The sequence below is a fragment of the Lampris incognitus genome, chromosome 17 (genome assembly GCF_029633865.1).
Source record: "Lampris incognitus isolate fLamInc1 chromosome 17, fLamInc1.hap2, whole genome shotgun sequence".
In the NCBI taxonomy this organism is placed as follows: domain Eukaryota; kingdom Metazoa; phylum Chordata; class Actinopteri; order Lampriformes; family Lampridae; genus Lampris; species Lampris incognitus.
In genome coordinates, this window is record NC_079227.1 from 27,281,546 (window position 1) to 27,302,675 (window position 21,130).

Consider the following 21,130-nt stretch of genomic DNA (forward strand, 5'->3'; position numbering starts at 1 on the left):
TTAGTAGTTTTCTACCCTGAATCCCCCCCCCCCCATGTATAATTCTGGTGGAGTAGGAATAGCTCAAGTTGAAGATGAGATTTTCGTGTATTTGCAACGCATGTTGCGTAGGCGGACGTCAGCAGCGCAATGCATTATGGTACTTCAGGATACGGAAGGTACGGTCTGTTTGTAAACATTACCACTACGTTCATTTCGAAGAGGTCGTCACGGAAGAATTGATTTGAAACGAAACGCAATGCCTCACAGTTGTTGCGCTGTCGGTTGTACAAATCGTAAAGACGGTAAAAACAAGCATCTGCATTTCTATCGCGTGCCGAAAGGGAAAACTCCGTTCGAAAAACGAAGAAGACAGGCGTGGATTCATGCCATCCGCCGGGAGGACTGGAAGATGTGGTCAGAAGACCAAATATCAAACGCGAAGATTTGCGGAGAACATTTCATATCAGGTATGTAACCCTTTCTTACACAAACAAGTATTGTGACTGAACACAAATAAGCTCCAAATGGGATAGTCTTAGTAGAGCCATGAACAAGTTTGACACCGAGTCCATCAGCTTGTCTCATGACGTTTGAGGTCATAGTTTGACTCCACCCTCATAAGGGCTCCGCTGCGAATCTAAAAATAGAACAGGCTTGAGCGCGCATTGAGTCATGGGATTGATTTGCGGACAAACTGCTCTTTGTTTCGTAGTGTGCGAAGATTTGCGTTTACGATGGCCGGTAACCTCGTCATAGAGGGAGCCAAACAATCTAGAAAAGGCGCCACAAAGCATTGCTGCTGGGGAACTTGCAGATCGGATTCACGATATAAAGAAAGGCTGCCGGAAGGAACCGAATTTTTGAGATTCCCAAAGCCAGGAACCGTGAAAGATGGCCGAACAGAGTGGGAAAAGAAACGCGAACAGGACAAGACAGAAAAAGCAAAGAGGTGGCTTCATGCATGCGGAAGGAAAGACTTCTGTCGTCTTTCGGACATTAAGAAGGACACTTACATATGCAGTTTACATTTCTTCGGGGGGAAGGGTCCTACGGAGGACCATCCTGACCCTATTCTTGCCACTCTTACAGACGAAGAAATGGAGGGTTGTGCTCTTCATGCAACAAAACGATTAAGAACGAAGCAAGCCCGAGAAAGACGTATTGTGGGTCCTTCTAAAGTAAAAAAGGAACGACTTGCGCCTGAAGTAATTACTACTAGCCGTGTTTCAACAGAAGGATTGCAAACTGAAGAATCTAATTCCATGTTAGTCGGGGCTGGCGATGGTGAGGACGATGCCATTTTATACCACCCCCCCCCCAATCCACTTTTGGGTCCACCTTCTTTCCGATTGCTTGATAGCCCTCCACCCTTGCAATTAGCCCAGCCCTTTTGCCAGTCTTCTTGCCTCCGTGGCATTCTAGCCAGCGCCTAAGCTCAATCAGGTTACAGTCCTTTGGTGGCTTCGTAAGCTTAGCACCGGGAACATCATCGTCCAATGTTATCGTTCCTTCAAGAACACCGGTTGCATTCATCATCACTAAACTAGACGCTTCGCAAACGCCCCCCCCCCCCAGCCATAAGGACTCTGAATTCCTAACTATAGTCTCCTCACACACCATTGGCATAAATACCACCATTCACCTGTTATGCCTGATGTGTTTGTTATTGTGTAACTATTGTTCATGATATGTGGAGTGTCTGTTGTTGTCCATGTACACTACCGTTCAAAAGTTTGGGATCACCCAAACAATTTCGTGTTTTCCATGAAAAGTCACACTTATTCACCACCATATGTTGTGAAATGAATAGAAAATAGAGTCAAGACATTGACAAGGTTAGAAATAATGATTTGTATTTGAAATAAGATTTTTTTTACATCAAACTTTGCTTTCGTCAAAGAATCCTCCATTTGCAGCAATTACAGCATTGCAGACCTTTGGCATTCTAGCTGTTAATTTGTTGAGGTAATCTGGAGAAATTGCACCCCACGCTTCCAGAAGCAGCTCCCACAAGTTGGATTGGTTGGATGGGCACTTCTTTGAGCAGATTGAGTTTCTGGAGCATCACATTTGTGGGGTCAATTAAACGCTCAAAATGGCCAGAAAAAGAGAACTTTCATCTGAAACTCGACAGTCTATTCTTGTTCTTAGAAATGAAGGCTATTCCATGCGAGAAATTGCTAAGAAATTGAAGATTTCCTACACCGGTGTGTACTACTCCCTTCAGAGGACAGCACAAACAGGCTCTAACAGGTACTATTTAATGAAGATGCCAGTTGGGGACCTGTGAGGCGTCTGTTTCTCAAACTAGAGACTCTAATGTACTTATCTTCTTGCTCAGTTGTGCAACGCGGCCTCCCACTTCTTTTTCTACTCTGGTTAGAGCCTGTTTGTGCTGTCCTCTGAAGGGAGTAGTACACACCGGTGTAGGAAATCTTCAATTTCTTAGCAATTTCTCGCATGGAATAGCCTTCATTTCTAAGAACAAGAATAGACTGTCGAGTTTCAGATGAAAGTTCTCTTTTTCTGGCCATTTTGAGCGTTTAATTGACCCCACAAATGTGATGCTCCAGAAACTCAATCTGCTCAAAGAAGTGCCCATCCAACCAATCCAACTTGTGGGAGCTGCTTCTGGAAGCGTGGGGTGCAATTTCTCCAGATTACCTCAACAAATTAACAGCTAGAATGCCAAAGGTCTGCAATGCTGTAATTGCTGCAAATGGAGGATTCTTTGACGAAAGCAAAGTTTGATGTAAAAAAAATCTTATTTCAAATACAAATCATTATTTCTAACCTTGTCAATGTCTTGACTCTATTTTCTATTCATTTCACAACATATGGTGGTGAATAAGTGTGACTTTTCATGGAAAACACAAAATTGTTTGGGTGATCCCAAACTTTTGAACGGTAGTGTATGTATTGTGCTGCATAGTGTGAACTGTACCAAAAACAAATTCCACCGGCCTTGGAGCCAATAAAATCTATCACGATTGGGAAATCTTAGGCCTTACCTTCCGCTTGCAGCAGTGCTAGCTCTGATCACTCTTGAGCAAGTGAAATATGCTTGCCAGAAGACATCCAAATTACTGAAATGAACCACTCGGGATTAAAACGACAAAATTCTTCTAGTTCGCTCAATTGTGTTGAAACGTATGAGAGCAAGGCGTGTTGCGCATGGTTGTTTGGCCGTTTTTTGATCCCAAGCTGCATTAAAATTTAGTGATGTAGCCACCGCGGAGCACATAAAGGTAGAAATAAACAACATCTTTGTACAACTTGATTTAAAAGTTTTCTTCATTTTTCAGGGGAGAGATCAGATGATCCAGAGCACCCAGACTGGATTCCAAGTGTGTTTAAACACACAACTGCACAGAACAAAGCTATAGTTGAGAAGATAAAAAGGCAGACAACAGGTGAGAATATGCTCCGGATTTCTTAAACATTTTTTCCCGAACTCAAGTTTCTTCTCAGCATTCAATTTCCCTTTTTGGGGGTTTGAGTTTGGTTCCTTACAGAGTTTCTTATTAAAGACCATGAGTATCCCAATATAAATTTTGTTTGGCCCAAATTATTCTAAGGACCATTGGTGATATTTTTCTATCCTTTGTATAAACTTATACATGTGGCCTAAACAGACCAGTTAAACCATGAGGGCTTACCTTTGATTTGATGAAGCAAAACTTTTCCTTCCATAACAGATGGTAAAAGCAATCTTGGACTCATGGGTGTATGATCTGAGCTCGCCCCTTCTAATCCCTTGATTGGTGTTTTGGTTCACCTGCACCCGTTTGCTTGAGTGACCCCGATTGCCTGGCTTCACTCACCTGTTCCCCTTTCTCCAATTGGCTGTGCGGTTCCTGCGCACCTGTGCCTAATCTCCCTCCCCTTTCTCCGATTGGCTGTGTGGTTCCTGTGTACAATCTCCCTTATTGGTTCTCCTACGTATATATTCCCCGTGGTTGCTCAGGCTCCCAGTCAGGTCGTGTCATTCTCTCTCTCTCACACACACGCGCGCGCGCGCGCGCGCGTGCACTCTTGGTCGCCAGATGCACCACGTCCTGTTGGGAGCCTTCCCTGCTGTCCAAGTTCTTCTTTAATAAAACCTTGTTCTAGCCCAGTTTGTCTCCGCAGTCTGCACTTGGGTCCTCTTCCTGCTCCCGGCGTGACAGTACGATCCGAACAAATATGGACCCAGCGGATGGTTTGATGTTTCGGGGACAATGTAAGCCTTGTGTCTGGTGTGACCAACCTCTGGCTGGGGGTTGTCCGGCTTGCTAGCCAGCAGCCCATCTTCCAGTCTGCTGGCTCTGGCCCTGCTAGCCGCCACCCTGCCTATCTGTTAGTAAACCACCAGACTATGGATGGTGTCAAGCCAGCTCCAGCCCAAAACCCACCCTGGGGAACCCGCCTGGCTGGGGAAGGTCCCCGTAGTTTCCACCAGTCCCATGTCCCCTGGCCGATGTGCTGTCCATCTACTGGCCAACGCCTTCCACCAGTTCTTTTGCCGCTGGCCACCTCAGCTGATCTGTCAGTCTCAGCTGCCCAAGATCCATAAGTCTCTGTGAGACATCCAACGGGAAGCCTGGGCAACCAGGGGGAATATATACATAGGGGATCCAATCAGGGAGATTGGGTACAGGTGCGCAGGACAGGGCAAGACCAGACAAGCCAATTGGAGAAAGGGGAGGGGGATTGGGCACAGGTGCCCAGGGCAGGAACTGCACAGCCAGTCGGAGAAAGGTGAGGGAGTTTGGGCACAGGAACCACACAGCCACTCGGAGAAAAGGGAACAGATGAGTGAGGCCGGGCAATCAGGGTCACTCAGGCAAAATGGTTGCAGGTGAACCGAAACACCAATCAGGGGATGGGGACGGGCGTGCCCCGATGACCCAGATCACACACCCATCAGTGGCAGCTGCCGACCAAAAATTTTTGGTGAAGCAACCACCCAACCAACCCCCCCCTTAGTATTTTTAAAACATCCCTCACTGTATGTGTAAAAACAACAAATCATTAAGCAGATAAATCCAAGCATATTATGTCAATGACCCTTTATTCAAAAGACATGACTGACATAATAATCTCTGTCCTTTGATGTAGGTATTTCCATTTGATGCAATAATTTAAAAAACAATCAAACAGACATTTCAGGTTAGGAGTTACTTGGACTTCTGACAGTAGTGGATTATCTAACAGGGAGCAGGGCACAAGGAAGGGTCTGCTGGTCTTCTGGTGCTTCTGTGCTGAAAATAGAGACATAAAACATATAGATTAGTTCAAGTAAACAACTCTTCACCTTAGATAGATTAGAATCATAATAAAATGAAGTCACCCTGATAAAGGCCAGTGCTGCTGCAACATATTTTCACTTGAGTCATGTATTAGCACATTAATAAAGGCTTTTAAAAAATTTCCCCCTCAAGAGTGCCTCGGTCACTTCTTTTTTTGCATAATAAAATTAATTTGAAACGATATTTACCAATGGTAAGAGCTGTTGGTTCTCTGCTAGGATAATGCTGACAGCAATGGGAGGGGACTGAGCTGGTCTGGACTGTGTGTCACATGAGAGTGGAGGGCTGAGCTGGACTGGACTGGACTGGACTGCAAACAGAAGTGTAGCCTGAAAAACATAAACCCAGCATATGTTCATGACCTTATATTCAAGACATGTGACTAATATAACAATCTGTCCAAATAGACATTTCTATTTGATGCAATAATTAAAAACACAAACAAATACAGACATTTCAGGTTAATAGACAAGAACTTACTTGGACTTATGACAGCAGTGAATTATCTGACAGGGAGCAGGGCAGAGGAATGGGCGTGCTGGTTTTCTGGTGATTCTGTGCTGGAAACAGACATAAAACACATAGATTAGTTCAAGTGAACAAATATCCAAGTTTGAAAATTTGAAGCATAATAAAATGAATTTGAAACAATAATACTTACCATTGGGCTTGCTTTCCTGGACTTGAGAGAGCCTGGTTTGACAGAGGAGGGTAGAGCTGGCTGGACATGAGAGAGCTGGGCATGACAGAGGATCGACATAGTGGACAATTATGGACAATTGGGCTTTGCATGATATATCGGTCGTCTCGTCTATCTGCCATGGAAAAAAAAGGCGCAGCAGCTATCTCATTTTTTACCTCCTCCTGAACGGTAGCAGTAATGGCTTCAGTCAGATCATTTTGTATGATCTTAGACGTCCCAGAAAACACAGTGGACGATTTCAAATGAGCAGCCAGAACATCATTATCGCGGGAAAACAATTCTACCGTCTCTCTAGTTTCCTTTATTATCGGACTTTTCACTCTCATCATGCCCCCTAAATGCTGCTCATGATGACACCGAATCAATCAACCTTTACAGGATGTCACGATTTTTCCGGACCGTGTTCTCATGCTTTGCTAACTGGAGATGCTTGCCTTCATCAATCAGAGAATCAGTCCTCACCTCCCAACAGACTTAATTGCACAGCTGCACTGACATGCTCCTTTGATTTTTCATGAAGCTTAACAGATCTGTCGAAATTTCATAGATCCTCAAATCCATCTCTTGCAAACTTTGAAGAACACCCATCTCCAGCAGCAGCACACTTAAACATCATGGAGCAGAGACCGGGACGGCTCACAAGAGTGGGGTGATTGGCCGGGTACAGTTGGGGAGGAAAAAGTGGGGGAAATCAAAAAAAGAAAAGAAAAGATTCCCATAGGATCCAATCCACGATGTTTGCATCCATCATAATTCTTCTTTGCAAAAATTGTGAAATACAGGACAGGATCTAGCTAAGCTAGTATCTAGCTGTTGTTGTGGGGGGAAAAATATTTTGTCTTTGCAAGGTCTCTGGTGAGAATTGAAATAACAGACAAATGAGGCAGAGTTGTCTTTCTGAATCTAATTCTTGCAAGAAGGAGCAACGTCATAACAGAGTGCCATGCAGTCTGTCAGAGAAGCTCAGAGAGGGATAGTCCCGCAGCCATGTGTATACACAGAAAACAGAAAAGGGAAAAAGGGAAACGGAATGTTTCGTGGTTACACCTTAGGTAGAAAGCCAGTCCAGACCAGTTCTTCGTTTGCGTTTGGATATACGTAGGTCGTGGCCCAAAGTAGTTTCTAATAACAGAATTCAACAAAAGTGCAAGTACTAGCTAATGAAATCATCTGGTTTAGTAACATGGTTGGAGCATATACACGGTTTGGACATTTACTTTCTGGACCTGATTTTTACAACTCTGAACTTCTGTTCTAATAACAGAAGTTCAACAAAAGTGCAAGTACAGGACAAAAGATGGTCCCTAATAGCAGAAGTTCAACAAAAGTGCAAGTCTAAACTTTGCCATTACACTATCTAAGCTAGTTAGAACAACTAACGTTAGCCTACAGTACAGGGCTACTACACGAGGTCAAGATCAAAAATGCAAATATAAAGATGAACATTAAAGTTGAATAATAAAGATCTGAACAGAATAATTATTATAATATTTACAATATATATACAAGAGCCACCAAAAACTACTATAGTAATCACCAATTTATCTTAAGATAATCTCTTTTTTCTTAGCTTTGTTATCTTATCTTTCACCGTGCTTGGAATACCAAAAGGTACGATGAAGATTGGAGAACAAGTCAAGGATCGGAAAGGCTGAACTGGTGTTCTCTGATTGGTTAGACGGGTGTCAATCATTTTCAGGTCGAGGAAAGACTGGATGAAGCACTGTTTCACTGGGTGGGCATTAAAACGCGTCATAAACCATAACTGTCCAATCAACAACGTGTAAGGTACTCCGTCAACTTACATTCACTTACATTGGGTTAGTGAGGCAGAACACTCCCCGGTGTCACCTGAAGAGAGCGCTGTGTTGCACAATACCCACGACACTTTTCTTAACAGTGACACTTTTTTCTCTCTTTTATTTTTATTTTTTTGTTGCTCGATTCAGAATCATCAGAAATGTGGGCACCTAAAAAATATGTTTTATGTGAACTGTATTGTAACGTTCACGAATAAGTAGACACGTTAGCCCTTGGTTAACGGGTCAGACCCTTTAGTCGACAGGTTAACGTTGTCGCCCGTGGTGTGAGAGCCGCGGGTTCGCGTCCCCGCTGCGGCGGTTCCCGGACTGCCCCCCCCTCCGAATTGTTAAACTTCTGCAAAGGTGTAAAAACCAGGCCCAGAAAGTAAAAGTCCAAACCATGTATTTGCTCCACTCATGCACTACGGCAGCAGACTCTAGTCAACACCACTCCTCAACTAGGTAGGGAAAACTAGCTAATGAAATCATCTGGTTTAGTGACATGGTTGGAGCATATACACGGTTTGGACATTTACTTTCTGGACCTGGTTTTTACAACTCTGAACTTCTGTTCTAATAACGGAAGTTCAACAAAAGTGCAAGTACAGGACAAACAGATGGTCCCTAATAGCAGAAGTTCAACAAAAGTGCAAGTGTCTGTGAATGTTCTCATTCATCCAGGTCATGGTTATCCAAAGGAGTTGAATCAAGTGCAACTGGACTTGGTATAGCGAAACGTCTTCACGGATATATATACCAAGTCCAGTTGCACTTGATTCAACTCCTTTGGAAAAGTGCAAGTCTAAACTTTGCCATTACACTATCTAAGCTAGTTAGAACAACTAGCGTTAGCCTACAGTACAGGGCTACTACACGATGTCAAGATCAAAAATGCAAATATAAAGATGAACAATAAAGTTGAATAATAAAGATCTGAACAGAATAATTATTATAATATTTACAATATATATACAAGAACCACCAAAAACTCCTATAGTAATGACTAATTTATCTTAGGATAATCTCTTTTTTCTTAGCTTTGTTATCTTATCTTTCACCGCGCTTGGAATACCAAAAGGTATGATGAAGATTGGAGAACAAGTCAAGGATCGGAAAGGCTGAACTGTTGTTCTCTGATTGGTTAGACGGGTGTCAATCATTTTCAGGTCGAGGAAAGACTGGATGAAGCACTATTTCACTGGGTGGGCATTAAAACGCGTCATAAACCACAAGTGTCCAATCAACAACGTGTAAGGTACTCCGTCAACTTACATTCACTTACATTGGGTTAGTGAGGCAGAACACTCCCCGGTGTCACCTGAAGAGGGCGCTGTGTTGCACAATACCCACGACGTTTTTTTTAACAGTAACACTTTTTTTAACTTTTTTTTTTTTTTGCTTGATTCAGAGTGATTAGAAATGTTAGCATCTAAAAAAAGATATTTTATGTGAAATGTATTGTAACGTACTCGAATAAGTAGACACGTTAGCCCTTGACTAACGGGTCAGACCCTTTAGTCGACGGGTTAACGTCGTCAACCGTGGCGCAGCAGCCGCGGGTTCGCGTCCCGCCTGTGACGGTCCGGCTTGGCTGCTCGCCGAATTCGCTATAGTATGTTTTGTTTTTTGGTGAAGCACTGCTTATAGAAACCTCCCATGACTTGGACATGTCCGCCAACAAAACAAGCGTGTACTTCTAAAGACTTGTATGCCTTCGTTGATTCTTTCATAAATATAATCGGTGTGTCTATGAGGTATTCAGTCACATTCCTCCGGCCGATGTTTGGCAACCTCATGATATCACTTGTCCGCTGAGCTTCAGCAAGCATAGACGGATCGGGAATTTTTTCTCCAGTACTTAGCGTAAGTTTTCACTTATAATGCTTCCTGTCTTCCTTGCTTTGACCTTCAACATATTCTGAGATTCATATTTTCTCAACTTCTTTAAACTTTTATCCGTTTAATTTTTTTATTTTACGCTTTCGTCTGTGAGTTTCATAGATGCACGTTGTTTCTCGGGCCATGTTTTGCCACGCGCGCATCTTGCTTACAGCGCAGCTTTTACGTCACGCAATAAGGGGCAGCATGGTGAAGGCTTTGCCGTGTGGTCAACCGCTATAACCGTTCTCACGACGGGCGTGGGAAACGGATTGATAATGGCGTGCGATTTCTCAGCTTTCCAGCTTGGAAGCAAAACAGAGGCACTCAGGTCGCCGAGTTGACAAAGAAGAGTCGCATGGCATGGGTAGCAGCTGTAGACGAACAAACATGGCCTTCAGCAACCCCCCCCCCCCCACACACACACACACACACACACACATGTTGGTGTGTTCACGGCATTTTCACACCGGTAAGGTATAATCAAAAGGTTAAGGTTATAATCAGAAACGTTAGGGTTAGTGGTTGTCAGGAAGGGCATCCGACGTAAAACTTTGGCAAATCATTATGCGAATTGACAAGAGCGTCATCGGCGCTGCTTTGCCTCACAGGGTACCGATGGAAATGGGGCAGCGTCCGTGAGCTATTTTTAGCCCTTCCCGAGCGGAAGTGGAAGCTTCGCAGCAAACGGAAGTCAGACATCGGATGCACTAGACGACATTAGAAGTAAGCAGTTGGGTTTTTTTTGCGTAATTTTTTGCCGTTTTCACCTATTTTTTCTAGTGTGCCATGGTGTACATAAAACATTGCTGCTATGGGAAATGCAATAGTGACTCCAGATACGCGGATAGTCCGCATATGGTGGGTGTACGGTTCCTTAATTTTCCGAAACCCAAGCAGCGGCTGGAGAAGTGTTTACGTTGGATCAGAGCTTGCGGCCGTCCACACGAGCAATTCAACGTTAACAAAGTCCATAAAATGACGTTCATCTGTACCAAGCATTTTGTTGGAGGGGAAGGACCGACGGATAATCACCCTGATCCAATTCCAGCACGTTACTGTCAAGAGCAGGTGAGTTTGACGTTGATCGCACGCACTGTTCTCTGTGATGCTTTTTCAACAAACGAAGGTTGTTGAAAAAGCAACACGCCCAGGCACACGTTGCACATAGTGAAACTTAATTTTGACCGTACTAACTTGCATTACTTTCATGACCTTCCTACCTGAATATGATCCATTATATATGTGACTGGCCAGTTGTGTAACTTAATATGGCATAATACTTGGTGTGTCTTGTAGGCACAATACAAGAGAAAAAAGCAGATAAATACCAAATGCTACAAAATTCAGTTTTATATTAATCAATGTTAATCTAATTACCTATCATGTATTAATGTAATGGAATGTGCCCAAAAGTATGATTCACACATGGTAAAATAATAATGACATTAAAATAAATCGAAACATTTTTGAACACCGATCACACACACTGTGTTACTGCCTTTTGCATTACTGGGGTAATATTGTTATCGTGCTTGTGGCCATGTCTGTTTAGTGTAATACTCTCCCAACTTATGTACTTTTTTCCAGGTGCACAAATTTTCAAGGAAGAGAAAATCCCAAGCATGGTGTGACAATCCTGCCTCGCAGTCCAAAAGATCTGCAGACAATGATGCTGTTTCGTCGATGAATGCAGATCTAGGCGACAACTCCTCGGTCAAAGCTGGAGACCCTGGAGACATGGATGATGGAGTTCACTATGATGGTGACGATGGAGAGACTGTTAATGAAAACATCAGTGTACGAGGGGAGACAGTTTGGGCTGAACACTCCTATTCCCATCAGCCTCGTTTTGTTGACAAGGGTAAGATGTATATCTTATTGTGCCACTGGGTGTGAGTTATGTTTTTGTCTCTCTTGTTATACTGTAAACATGGAAAATGAATAAACAGAATTTTCAAAAATAAATAGATAATCGGCTTCACCAATAAAAAATATAGTCCCAGTATTTCAGACCACTTAAATTATTGGGACACGTTAACATTATAAAATAAAATATTAAAAAGTTAATCAAGTGTTCAAAAAACCATGAGCGGGGTGCTCCCTGGCCAGTCTGCTACTGACAAGGTCAATAGGTTTCATCTAAACCCTGAAAAGCTGTACTTTAATCTCATATGAAATTGTTTGATTTCAAATCTGAATATATGTAGTAGCCTACATAGCCAAATGAAGAAAAAATGGGAAACCTTACACTGTGTGACAGCTGACACAACCCTCAACTAACCGGTCAATCAACTCCTGTATTTTTCCCTGTCCTTGACAGTCCACGACACTGCAACCATCTTTTTAGTTGCAGGTTACTGTGCACATTAATCTCCGATGTAAACTTTGCACCGGGAACATGATTCGGGGTTAATATTATCGGATTTATGGCAGCATATACGTGAGTTGGTGTTGTAAACACAGCCATGCTGTACTGTCTAACGTGCTTCACATGTCTGACTTCCTGTGACGCGTCCATAGCGACAGCGATGCTGTGACATCACTCGGATGCTCCCCCATTCATAACTAGTGAAAACGAGTTCTTAGCGTCTCGCAACGCCTTTACTGCAGAAATGAATCGGAGAGAAAATGTGTGAAACGGCCAAGAATGACTTCTGTCACAGATGATGAACTCAGAAAGACAGTGAAAAATGCTAACTGTCAGAGAAAATAATTATGCAAGAGGGTTGAGAGTGAGAGAAGAATCGACTCGCTGAAGTAACTCTTGTCAGCTGACTACTGGCTACTGGGAAAGTGAGCTGTCTACAGACATCCAACCGAACAGAAACATTGGTAAGCAGCCAAATGCTGTTACATTGTCAAATGGCTGTGGGAGGATGAGAAAATTATAATTCAAATCCATTCAAAGAAGTTTTGTTTTACCAACGTTATTTTGTATGGAGCACGTCGCGATCATTCACAAAATGTGAAGGATTACCTCAGCACATAGCGTTTACCTCATCATTGAGCACATTTGTTTTGCTTCTTGCTAATGTCTGAGTGTACGGTGGAAAAACAGCAACTTGTGTTTTGTTTTTATAAATATTGTAATGATAATGGTCCAAAATGATGTGAAAATGAATATTTTCACAATGCCCAAACGCCCCAACCAAACACCCCCCCAAAGTCCTCCAGAAGCTTGTTGTTTTTTTCTGTTAAGTGATAAGAGGCTCACTTAAAACAAAACCATTGTTTGTTGTTATAAGAGAAATTAAAAACATACACTGAATATGACTATGACTTGGCCTGAATCCATGCTGATCAGGATAACTAATAGAAACCATAATAAGGGACTATTCTGGGATCATTTTTTAATTTCTATTACATTGTTTGATGATACTGAAATATGATTCCTGTCTTTGTTTGCCTGGGTGGCTTCCTTTTCTTTGGCTCATGACAAGTGCTGCATCTTCTCTTGTAAAGATCCCTTCTATTATAGTCGTTTTATTTCTATTAGTGGTGTCACCGGTGAAATGTCTCATTTGATATGTTAACTTGTCATGCACCAACCTTTTCAAAATCAGTAAATTTGAATTCCAAAAAATAGAATTTGACTTGGCCTGGAAAAAAATCAGATTTTTTTTCCGTTAATCCCTGTGCATAGCTACATAACTAATCAAATAAATTCTGTGTGTGTGTGTGTGTGTGTGTGTGTGTGTGTGTGTGTGTGTGTGTGTGTGTGTGTGTGTGTGTGTGTGTGTGTGTGTGTGTGTGTGTGTGTGTGTGTTTTTCTTTAGGCAAACCAGCCTATGAAATTCTACAGCGTCATCCTGACTGGGTACCTTCATTCCCTCTCGGGCACACAGAAGTCACAGCAGCACATACTGAGCGGTATAACCGGGGGACAACTAGACAGCAAGCTCTCACAGGGAACAACACTGCACCTGCAGCACCACAGGATGTACCTGGAGAGAGGTCCGAGATGGATGAAATTAACCAGTTGTTGGAGGAGAACAGGGTACTGAATGAAGAACTCTTACAAATGAAGATGGATGAGCATTTCTTCAAAGGTGATGACGCAAAGGTCAGGTATTACACTGGGCTTCCGTCTTTTGCTGTGATGATGGGATTGCTGATGCAGCTTCTCCCCTGCCTACCACAGACAGGCCAAAAACTTTCTCCTTTTCAGATGCTCCTCTTAACTCTGATGCGCCTGAGGCTGAATATATCAATCCAGCACATTGTATACTTCTTCAGCATAGACCAAAAGACTGTGTCCACCGTGTTCAGAGACACCATAGGTGCACTGTTTACACACCTCAGCCCTTTGGTGCACTGGCCAGAGAGACATTGCTTGGAAGGCAGCATGCCACATCAGTTTGTGGAGGCTTTTGGCAATCATGTTGCGGTTATTGTGGACTGCTTTGAAATTAAAATTGAGAGGGCATCAAGTCTGAAAGCTAGGGTACAGGTATTTTCCCACTACAAGTACACCATAAAGTATCTCATTGGCATTACACTACAGGGAGCTATCTCTTTCATTTCCAAAGGGTGGGGAGGTCGTGCCAGTGACAAGCATGTGACTGAGAACAGTGGCCTTCTTGATAAACTATTGCCAGGAGACTTGGTGTTGGCAGATCATGGATTTGACATCAGGGGCAGTGTTGGTCTAATGTGTGCAGAAGTGAAAATCCCTGCATTCACAAGAGGACGCTGCCGGCTGGATGCAAAAAATGTGGAGGAGACACGGCGGATGGCTCACCTCAGGGTCCATGTGGAGAGGGTGATTAGATGTGTTCGCACCAGGTACACCATACTAAGTGAGACCATACCAGTGAGCACGGTGCTCCCATGTGAAGGTGATGACATTATTTTCCTTGATAAGATTGTGTCTGTGTGCTGTGCCTTGACTAATATGTGCCCCAGTGCTGTTGTGAAACCATCTAGTTAAACTATATACTTTTGATATAAACACACTTGTGATGTAGACTGACTGATGTAGACTGCATTAACAGTGCTATTCATTTGTTGCATACCATGTGTTACCATAATAAATGATGGAACCTCAGTTCAGGATCTCTTCATTTGTGTAACATAATATTGATTAGTGCAGTGCTGAAGTAAAGGTGTGTTCACAGTACCAGTGTAGTGCAAATACAACAGGTAAAAGTGGTTGTGTAATCTTACAAGTACTGATATTTCAAGTACAATTGAGATAAATAGGGCAAAGATACAAACTATTGCTGTGAAAAGTCCAGATAGCGACTGTCTTCTGCGTAAGTGTGCAACATGTCAATTAAAATAAAAAAGGCAAAAAAAAAAAAAACTAAAGATACAAACTATTGAACAAAAAAGTGTGTTCAGCAATAAATAAGGGAGACAAATACAAAAACACGCACACTGCTGTTTCAGGTAGTCTGTGCATGTGGCACAGAGCCAAGGCTCACTTGCTGAAGGTGCCTGACAGAGGCCCACTTACCTGAGGTGGAACAACTGGATTGGGCAGTTTCTGTTGCAACAAGCCACCATGTCGTCCTGGTCTTCAGGCCCTCTGCGAAGGCACCACAGTTTGTTTTCCAGTGCCTATTCGCTTGGTCTTCCTGTGCGAGATGGCTGTAGTTAAAGGCTTAGCATGCGGCATTGTGGATGCTGCTCAGGTGTAGTAACAAGCCACAAGCTTGGGTAGAGAAACCTTAAGGAAAACCTCCTGTGCCTTTGTCAGAAGTGTCATCCAGAATTCCATATCTGGTATGATCTGAACCACAACACAGTCTTTTTGCGTCCACACTACAAAGTCACAAAACTCTGACCCAGTCACAAAGATCTGTGCTTGTGCTTGGCTGTAGTATTTGTGTGTCTGCTTAAGGTTTAAATTCCCAACAGTTAGCTGGAGACAAAAGTTGCTGTCATCTGCACAGGCCTGCAGGATGGAGTTGTTGCAGTACTTAAATGTGCGTTTGACTTCCAGACAGCCTTTCTCGCAACATGTCCAGTGAATGAGCCCATCAGAATCATGTTTATTGGCCATGTAGGTTTGAACATACATGGAATTTGACTCCGGTTCTGTGGCTCTCTCAGTGTACTTAACATAGAATAACAACACTATAACACAACAACCTGCAGATATATACACAAGGGTTGACTATATACAGGCGAAATAAGAGGTGATAAGGTGCAGTGGTGCAGAGACTATATCAGAGATGCCGAAATAGATGTTAGCAGGTTACTTACATACATGCCTGAGGTGTGTACATACATGCCATCATGTGATGCCCCAACTTCTGAAAATGATAGATTTATTGTAAACCCACATTGCTCCACTTTTGGGTTCCTGTGCTTGGATGCTGTCAGTGTGACTTAGGTTTGCCTTGCTTCTTCCTCATGGTCTATCCCCCATCTGATGGCAGCTGTGGTTGCTGTTTTTCTTTTTTGGGGGGGGGGGCTAGCACACCCTCCTCACAGTTGACATACTAGCTGGTCTGGCAACACTGCTGGCCACAATAGCATGGATATTGAAAGCAGCTATTCTTCCTGCTCTGCCAGACAGGGGATCGATGTTGTTGTCTCGTCTGAGTTTCCACCGCAGCCGCCTGTGTCCCTGTTACCGCTACCGTGTGTGAGGTCAGTGCTGGTGCAGGACAGACATTTCACATCCATCCTTTCCTGGGTCACGAAGGTGCGATAGGGACTTTGGCACTACACATGGCTTAACAGGGTCTGCATAATGATGGCAGTAGTCCTCCATCCCAGAAAGACAAACAGCTCTGCTGTGAGTGCACAAAATCTGAAGTAGGGATGACAGGTACAAAAAAAGTGGGGTTTGGGGTCACGCTGCATCCAACAAGAGTCCATATCCCTGACATTCTTCTCTCCCCACTGATGCGCTTATCGAGTGCTTTCTTCTTAGCTGCACCAGAGGAGAAGTCGATCTTGTAGCCCACCTTCAGACCTTGTCCACACTAGTGGGCCATCATCCAGTAGTTTTGTTATCCATCCAAGTTATGTTAAAAGAAACACTCAGCGGTAGGGAAAGTGCTCAACAAATAAGGAGCAAAATAATCCAGTGAGTCCTTGACAGCTGATGATTGCTTATGGCATGAAACAGGCTTGTACTGAATCACTGGATTTATATATATATCTATGTATATCTATATCTATCTATCTATCTATCTATCTATCTATCTATCTATCTATCTATCTATCTATCTATCTATATATATATAGATATAGATATATATCTATATATAGCGGTTTTTCGGTAGTTGTCAATGGTGTTGATAAAAGTGCTCAACAAATGAGGAGTGGAATATTGTTGTTTGTTGTTTGTTGTTTAACCACATTGGCAGCTGATGAGTGTGTGATGCACGAAACAGGCTTGTTCTGCTATGTATTAAAGTTTTTTTCCTACATAGATATATATAGATAGATATAGTTATGTGTGTATGTATATATATATATATATATATAGTATATATATATATGTGTGTGTGTGTGTGTGTGTGCGTGTGTGTGTGTGTGTGTGTGTGTGTGTGTGTGTGTGTGTGTGTGTGTGTGTGTGTGTGTGTGTGTAGTCGGCCCTGTGATGGCCTGGAAGCCTGCCCAGGGTGTCTCCCCACCTGCCGCCCAGTGACTGCTGGGATAGGCTCCAGCATCCCCGCGACCCTGAGAGCAGGATAAGCGGTTTGGACAATGAATAATGGATTGGAGATATACACACACCCACACACACACACCTCATCATATTTGTTTCATGAAGTGTGGTGAGTTCTGAGGGCAGCCGGGAGCCGCCTCAGCCGGGGCGTGGGCCCAGGTCTCCTGCGCCGTGGACGGCGGCGTTGGCCAGTCGACTGGGGGGTCCGACCCGTTTGGCCGGGGGCTGGCGAGTCTACTTATTTGTGGTCGTTACAATATATTATATGTATCAGCAATACATAGGTCAGCCCTGTGATGGCCTGCCGGCCCGTCCATGTTATCTCCCCGCCTGCCGCCCGGTGACTGCTGGGATAGGCTCCAGCATCCCCGCGACCCTGAGAGCAGGATAAGCGGTTTGGATAAAGGATGGATGGATGGATAAAGTGAAGCGTCTAGTGTCGTAGTACTCATTTGGGAGTTCGTTTCCGTTTGTGAACAGCAGATGGCGCCAATACACCGATAAAATCCACAAGTCGGGACAAAAATATTGTGAACGCGATAAAACAAGAGATAAACAGAAAGAGAAAACGGAGAGCGACAGACAGACAGACACAGACACAGACACACACACACACACACACACACACACACACACACACACACACACACACACACACACACACACACACACACACAGGAAGCTGTTCAGACTTGTCATCGTCGTTTCCTGGCGGAGCACCTGACTCACTTTCAGGATTGGTGCGCGAAAATCACAAGTCCCCCTCCCCGCCGCTGATTGGCTTGATTCAATCAGACGCTGCGGGCCGGAGCGAGGCTGATGCGTAGCGTGAAGTCTCTCCGAGGTGAACTGCAGTAACCCGGGCCTGTCGAGGGAGAGAGAGAGAGAGAGAGAGGGACTCTTTCTTTTTCTGGTTTTTGGGTTTGCACTGCAGTAACCCCGAGTCTCAAGCGAGAGTGGCGTATGATGTAACCTTACCTCACGCCATACGAGAGGAGTGCCCGCCTTCGTCCCACGGGTCTCTCTGTTGTCTCAGCTTTAGGGGAAAGAGGCGTCGGACCACTCGGAAGCCCGCGCGCGGAGTCAGTCTGCCAGATCGTGTTCGTTTCCGCAGTTTCCCCACTTCCTCATTTTGTCTGATTTTGTCCTTTTTCACGCATCTTTCTTCGTCGTCATGCCAACCCATACGATGTAAAAGGTTTGAGCAGTTATAACGAGGTTTTATAAACAGTATGTCAGCAATGGCCACATATACGTACTGAAAAAAAGGGGGCAGATGTGGGAAATCAAGATGAAGCTGAACATGTGGTCACTGGTATGACTGGGGGGGATTGGGGCAGAAGTCAAAAACATCAGAGGTCAAGACCCTCTAAAGTTTAAATTAGTGAGTTCACAGATTGCAGAAATTGGTGCGTGCATGTGCGTGCTTTGCATATACACTCACTGGCCACTTTATTAGGTACACCTTGCTAGTACCGGGTTGGACCCCCTTTTGCCTTCAGAACTGCCTTAATCCTTCGTGGCATAGATTCAACAAGGTACTGGAAACATTCCTCAGAGAGTTTGGTCCATATTGACATGATAGCATCACGCAGTTGCTGCAGATTTGTCGGCTGCACATCCATGATGCGAATCTCCCGGTCCACCACATCCCAAAGGTGCTCTATTGGATTGAGATCTGGTGACTGTGGAGGCCATTTGAGTACAGTGAACTCATTGTCATGTTCAAGAAACCAGTCTGAGATGATTCGAGCTTTATGACATGGCACATTATCCTGCTGGAAGTAGCCATCAGAAGATGGGAACACTGTGGTCATAAAGGGATGGACATGGTCAGCAACAATACTCAGGTAGGCTGTGGCGTTGACACAATGCTCAATTGGTACTAAGGGGCCCAAAGTGTGCCAAGAAAATATCCCCCACACCATTACACCACCACCACCAGCCTGAACCGTTGATACAAGGCAGGATGGATCCGTGCTTTCATGTTGTTGACGCCAAATTCTGACCCTACCATCCGAATGTCGCAGCAGAAATCGAGACTCATCAGACCAGGCAACGTTTTTCCAATCTTCTATTGTCCAATTTTGGTGAGCCTGTGCAAATTGTAGCCTCAGTTTCCTGTTCTTAGCTGACAGGAGTGGCACCCGGTGTGGTCTTCTGCTGCTGTAGCCCATCTGCCTCAAGGTTCGACGTGTTGTGCATTCAGAGATGCTCTTCTGCATACCTCAGTTGTAATGAGTGGTTATTTGAGTTACTGTTGCCTTTCTATCAGCTCGAACCAGTCTGGCCATTCTCCTCTGACCTCTGGCATCAACAAGGCATTTTCGCCCACAGAACTGCCGCTCACTGGATATTTTCTCTTTTTCGGGCCATTCTCTGTAAACCCTAGAGATGGTTGTGCGTGAAAATCCCAGTAGATCAGCAGTTTCTGAAATACTCAGACCAGCCCGTCTGGCACCAACAACCATGCCACGTTCAAAGTCACTTAAATCACCTTTCTTCCCCATTCTGATGCTCGGTTTGAACTGCAGCAGATCGTCTTGACCATGTCTACATGCCTAAATGCATTGAGTTGCTGCCATGTGATTGGCTGATTAGAAATTTGCGTTAACGAGCAGTTGGACAGGTGTGCCTAATAAAGTGGCCGGTGAGTGTATATATGCACATATTTACCTCTTCGTTAGTTTCATAATGTAAACATTCACTTATCCCCTTTCAACCAGTCAGCCTTATGAACTGCCTTTTACACATAAGCCTTTACACTTACGCTTTACAATGTCTCAAAACGAAGGACAGTGAGTGACCAAGAAACACACACGTACACATACACTAATACACTAGCAACCATAGCTATACACACACACACATATATACAGTGGGTGGAGCAGACTTTTAGAACATGGCCACACCTCATTAAAGGTCTCACATGTTTTATGGGAGGCAATGCCTTGAGCGATGTGGCCTAACGTTCATGCCTCATCCCCCACATAAACACATCAATCTTCCCTCCACCACACAGTGAACACATGGATTTTAGTTTTGCGAGAGAAGCCTCTCTTGCAGCAGGCCTATCTGTCTGCAAAGAGAAATGGTGTTTGACTCAACTGTTCCTGTTATCGCTGTAGCCAGCCAGCACCAATCTGTGGTTCACTTGGATAGTTTCATTATTTAAATTGTTCCTATTCAAGTCAAGGGCGGCACAGTGGCACAGTGGTTAGCATGGTCGCCTCACAGCCAGAAGGTCCTAGGTTCAAGCCCCGGGGTAGTCAACCTTGGTGGGTCATCCTCTGTGTACAGTGCATGTTCTCCCCGTGTCTGTGTGGGTTTCCCCTGGGGGCTCCGGTTTCCTCCCACAGTCCAAAGACATGTAGGTCAGGTGAATTGGCCATATTAAAAAACAATTGCCCCTAGGAATGAATGAATGGGTGTGTGTGTGATTGGCTTGTGGCCTGTCCAGGGTGTCTGCCTGCCTGCCGCCCAATGACTGCTGGGATAGGCTCCAGCGACCCTGAGAGCAAGATAAGCGGTTAAGATAATGGTTGGACTATTCAAATCAAATACTTGGAATGCAATAACACTAAATTGCTATGCACTTTTCTACTGCTTTTTTCTATTCTCTATCTTATTACAATCTCAGCCTTACGACCTGCCTTAACCTTATATAAATGTTTTTATGTGTGATGTTTTTATTTTATGTTGTCTATGGGGGTTATTAATCCAATAGTCGTGAATGAATGCTATGCTGTTATTGACCCTTTTCCTTTTTTGATGTTTTTTTTGGTGATACTTTGTAGTATGTTTGTCATTGCATGTTTATTCAGTTGTAATGACAAGCTCT

At 43.9% G+C, this 21,130-nt stretch overlaps 1 protein-coding gene and 1 long non-coding RNA gene across 5 annotated transcripts; one reads left to right on the forward strand and one right to left on the reverse strand.

The window, feature by feature from the left end:
• The first annotated feature begins 151 nt into the window (after positions 1 to 151).
• Positions 152 to 14,663, forward strand: LOC130127078 (uncharacterized). Of its 4 annotated transcripts, none has more exons than XM_056296635.1 (4): positions 3,298 to 3,395; positions 10,440 to 10,727; positions 11,247 to 11,520; positions 13,436 to 14,663. In XM_056296635.1, the coding sequence occupies exons 2-4, from the start codon at positions 10,446 to 10,448 to the stop codon at positions 14,587 to 14,589; spliced, it is 1,710 nt and encodes a 569-aa protein (XP_056152610.1). In that variant the 5' UTR covers positions 3,298 to 3,395; positions 10,440 to 10,445; the 3' UTR covers positions 14,590 to 14,663. The 4 variants fall into 4 exon arrangements, with proteins under 4 accessions (XP_056152612.1, XP_056152613.1, XP_056152610.1 ...); XM_056296636.1 differs by having other exon boundaries at positions 13,445 to 14,663; XM_056296637.1 differs by lacking the exons at positions 10,440 to 10,727; positions 11,247 to 11,520 and adding an exon at positions 152 to 449 and having other exon boundaries at positions 3,288 to 3,395.
• On the reverse strand, positions 5,201 to 18,133 carry LOC130127081 (uncharacterized). Its single transcript, XR_008811795.1, has 5 exons — positions 18,019 to 18,133; positions 5,935 to 6,009; positions 5,754 to 5,833; positions 5,462 to 5,602; positions 5,201 to 5,225 (listed from the first exon to the last, which is right to left on the reverse strand). It is a non-coding gene; the product is annotated as an uncharacterized LOC130127081 (long non-coding RNA).
• Between the last annotated feature and the right edge of the window lie 2,997 nt (positions 18,134 to 21,130).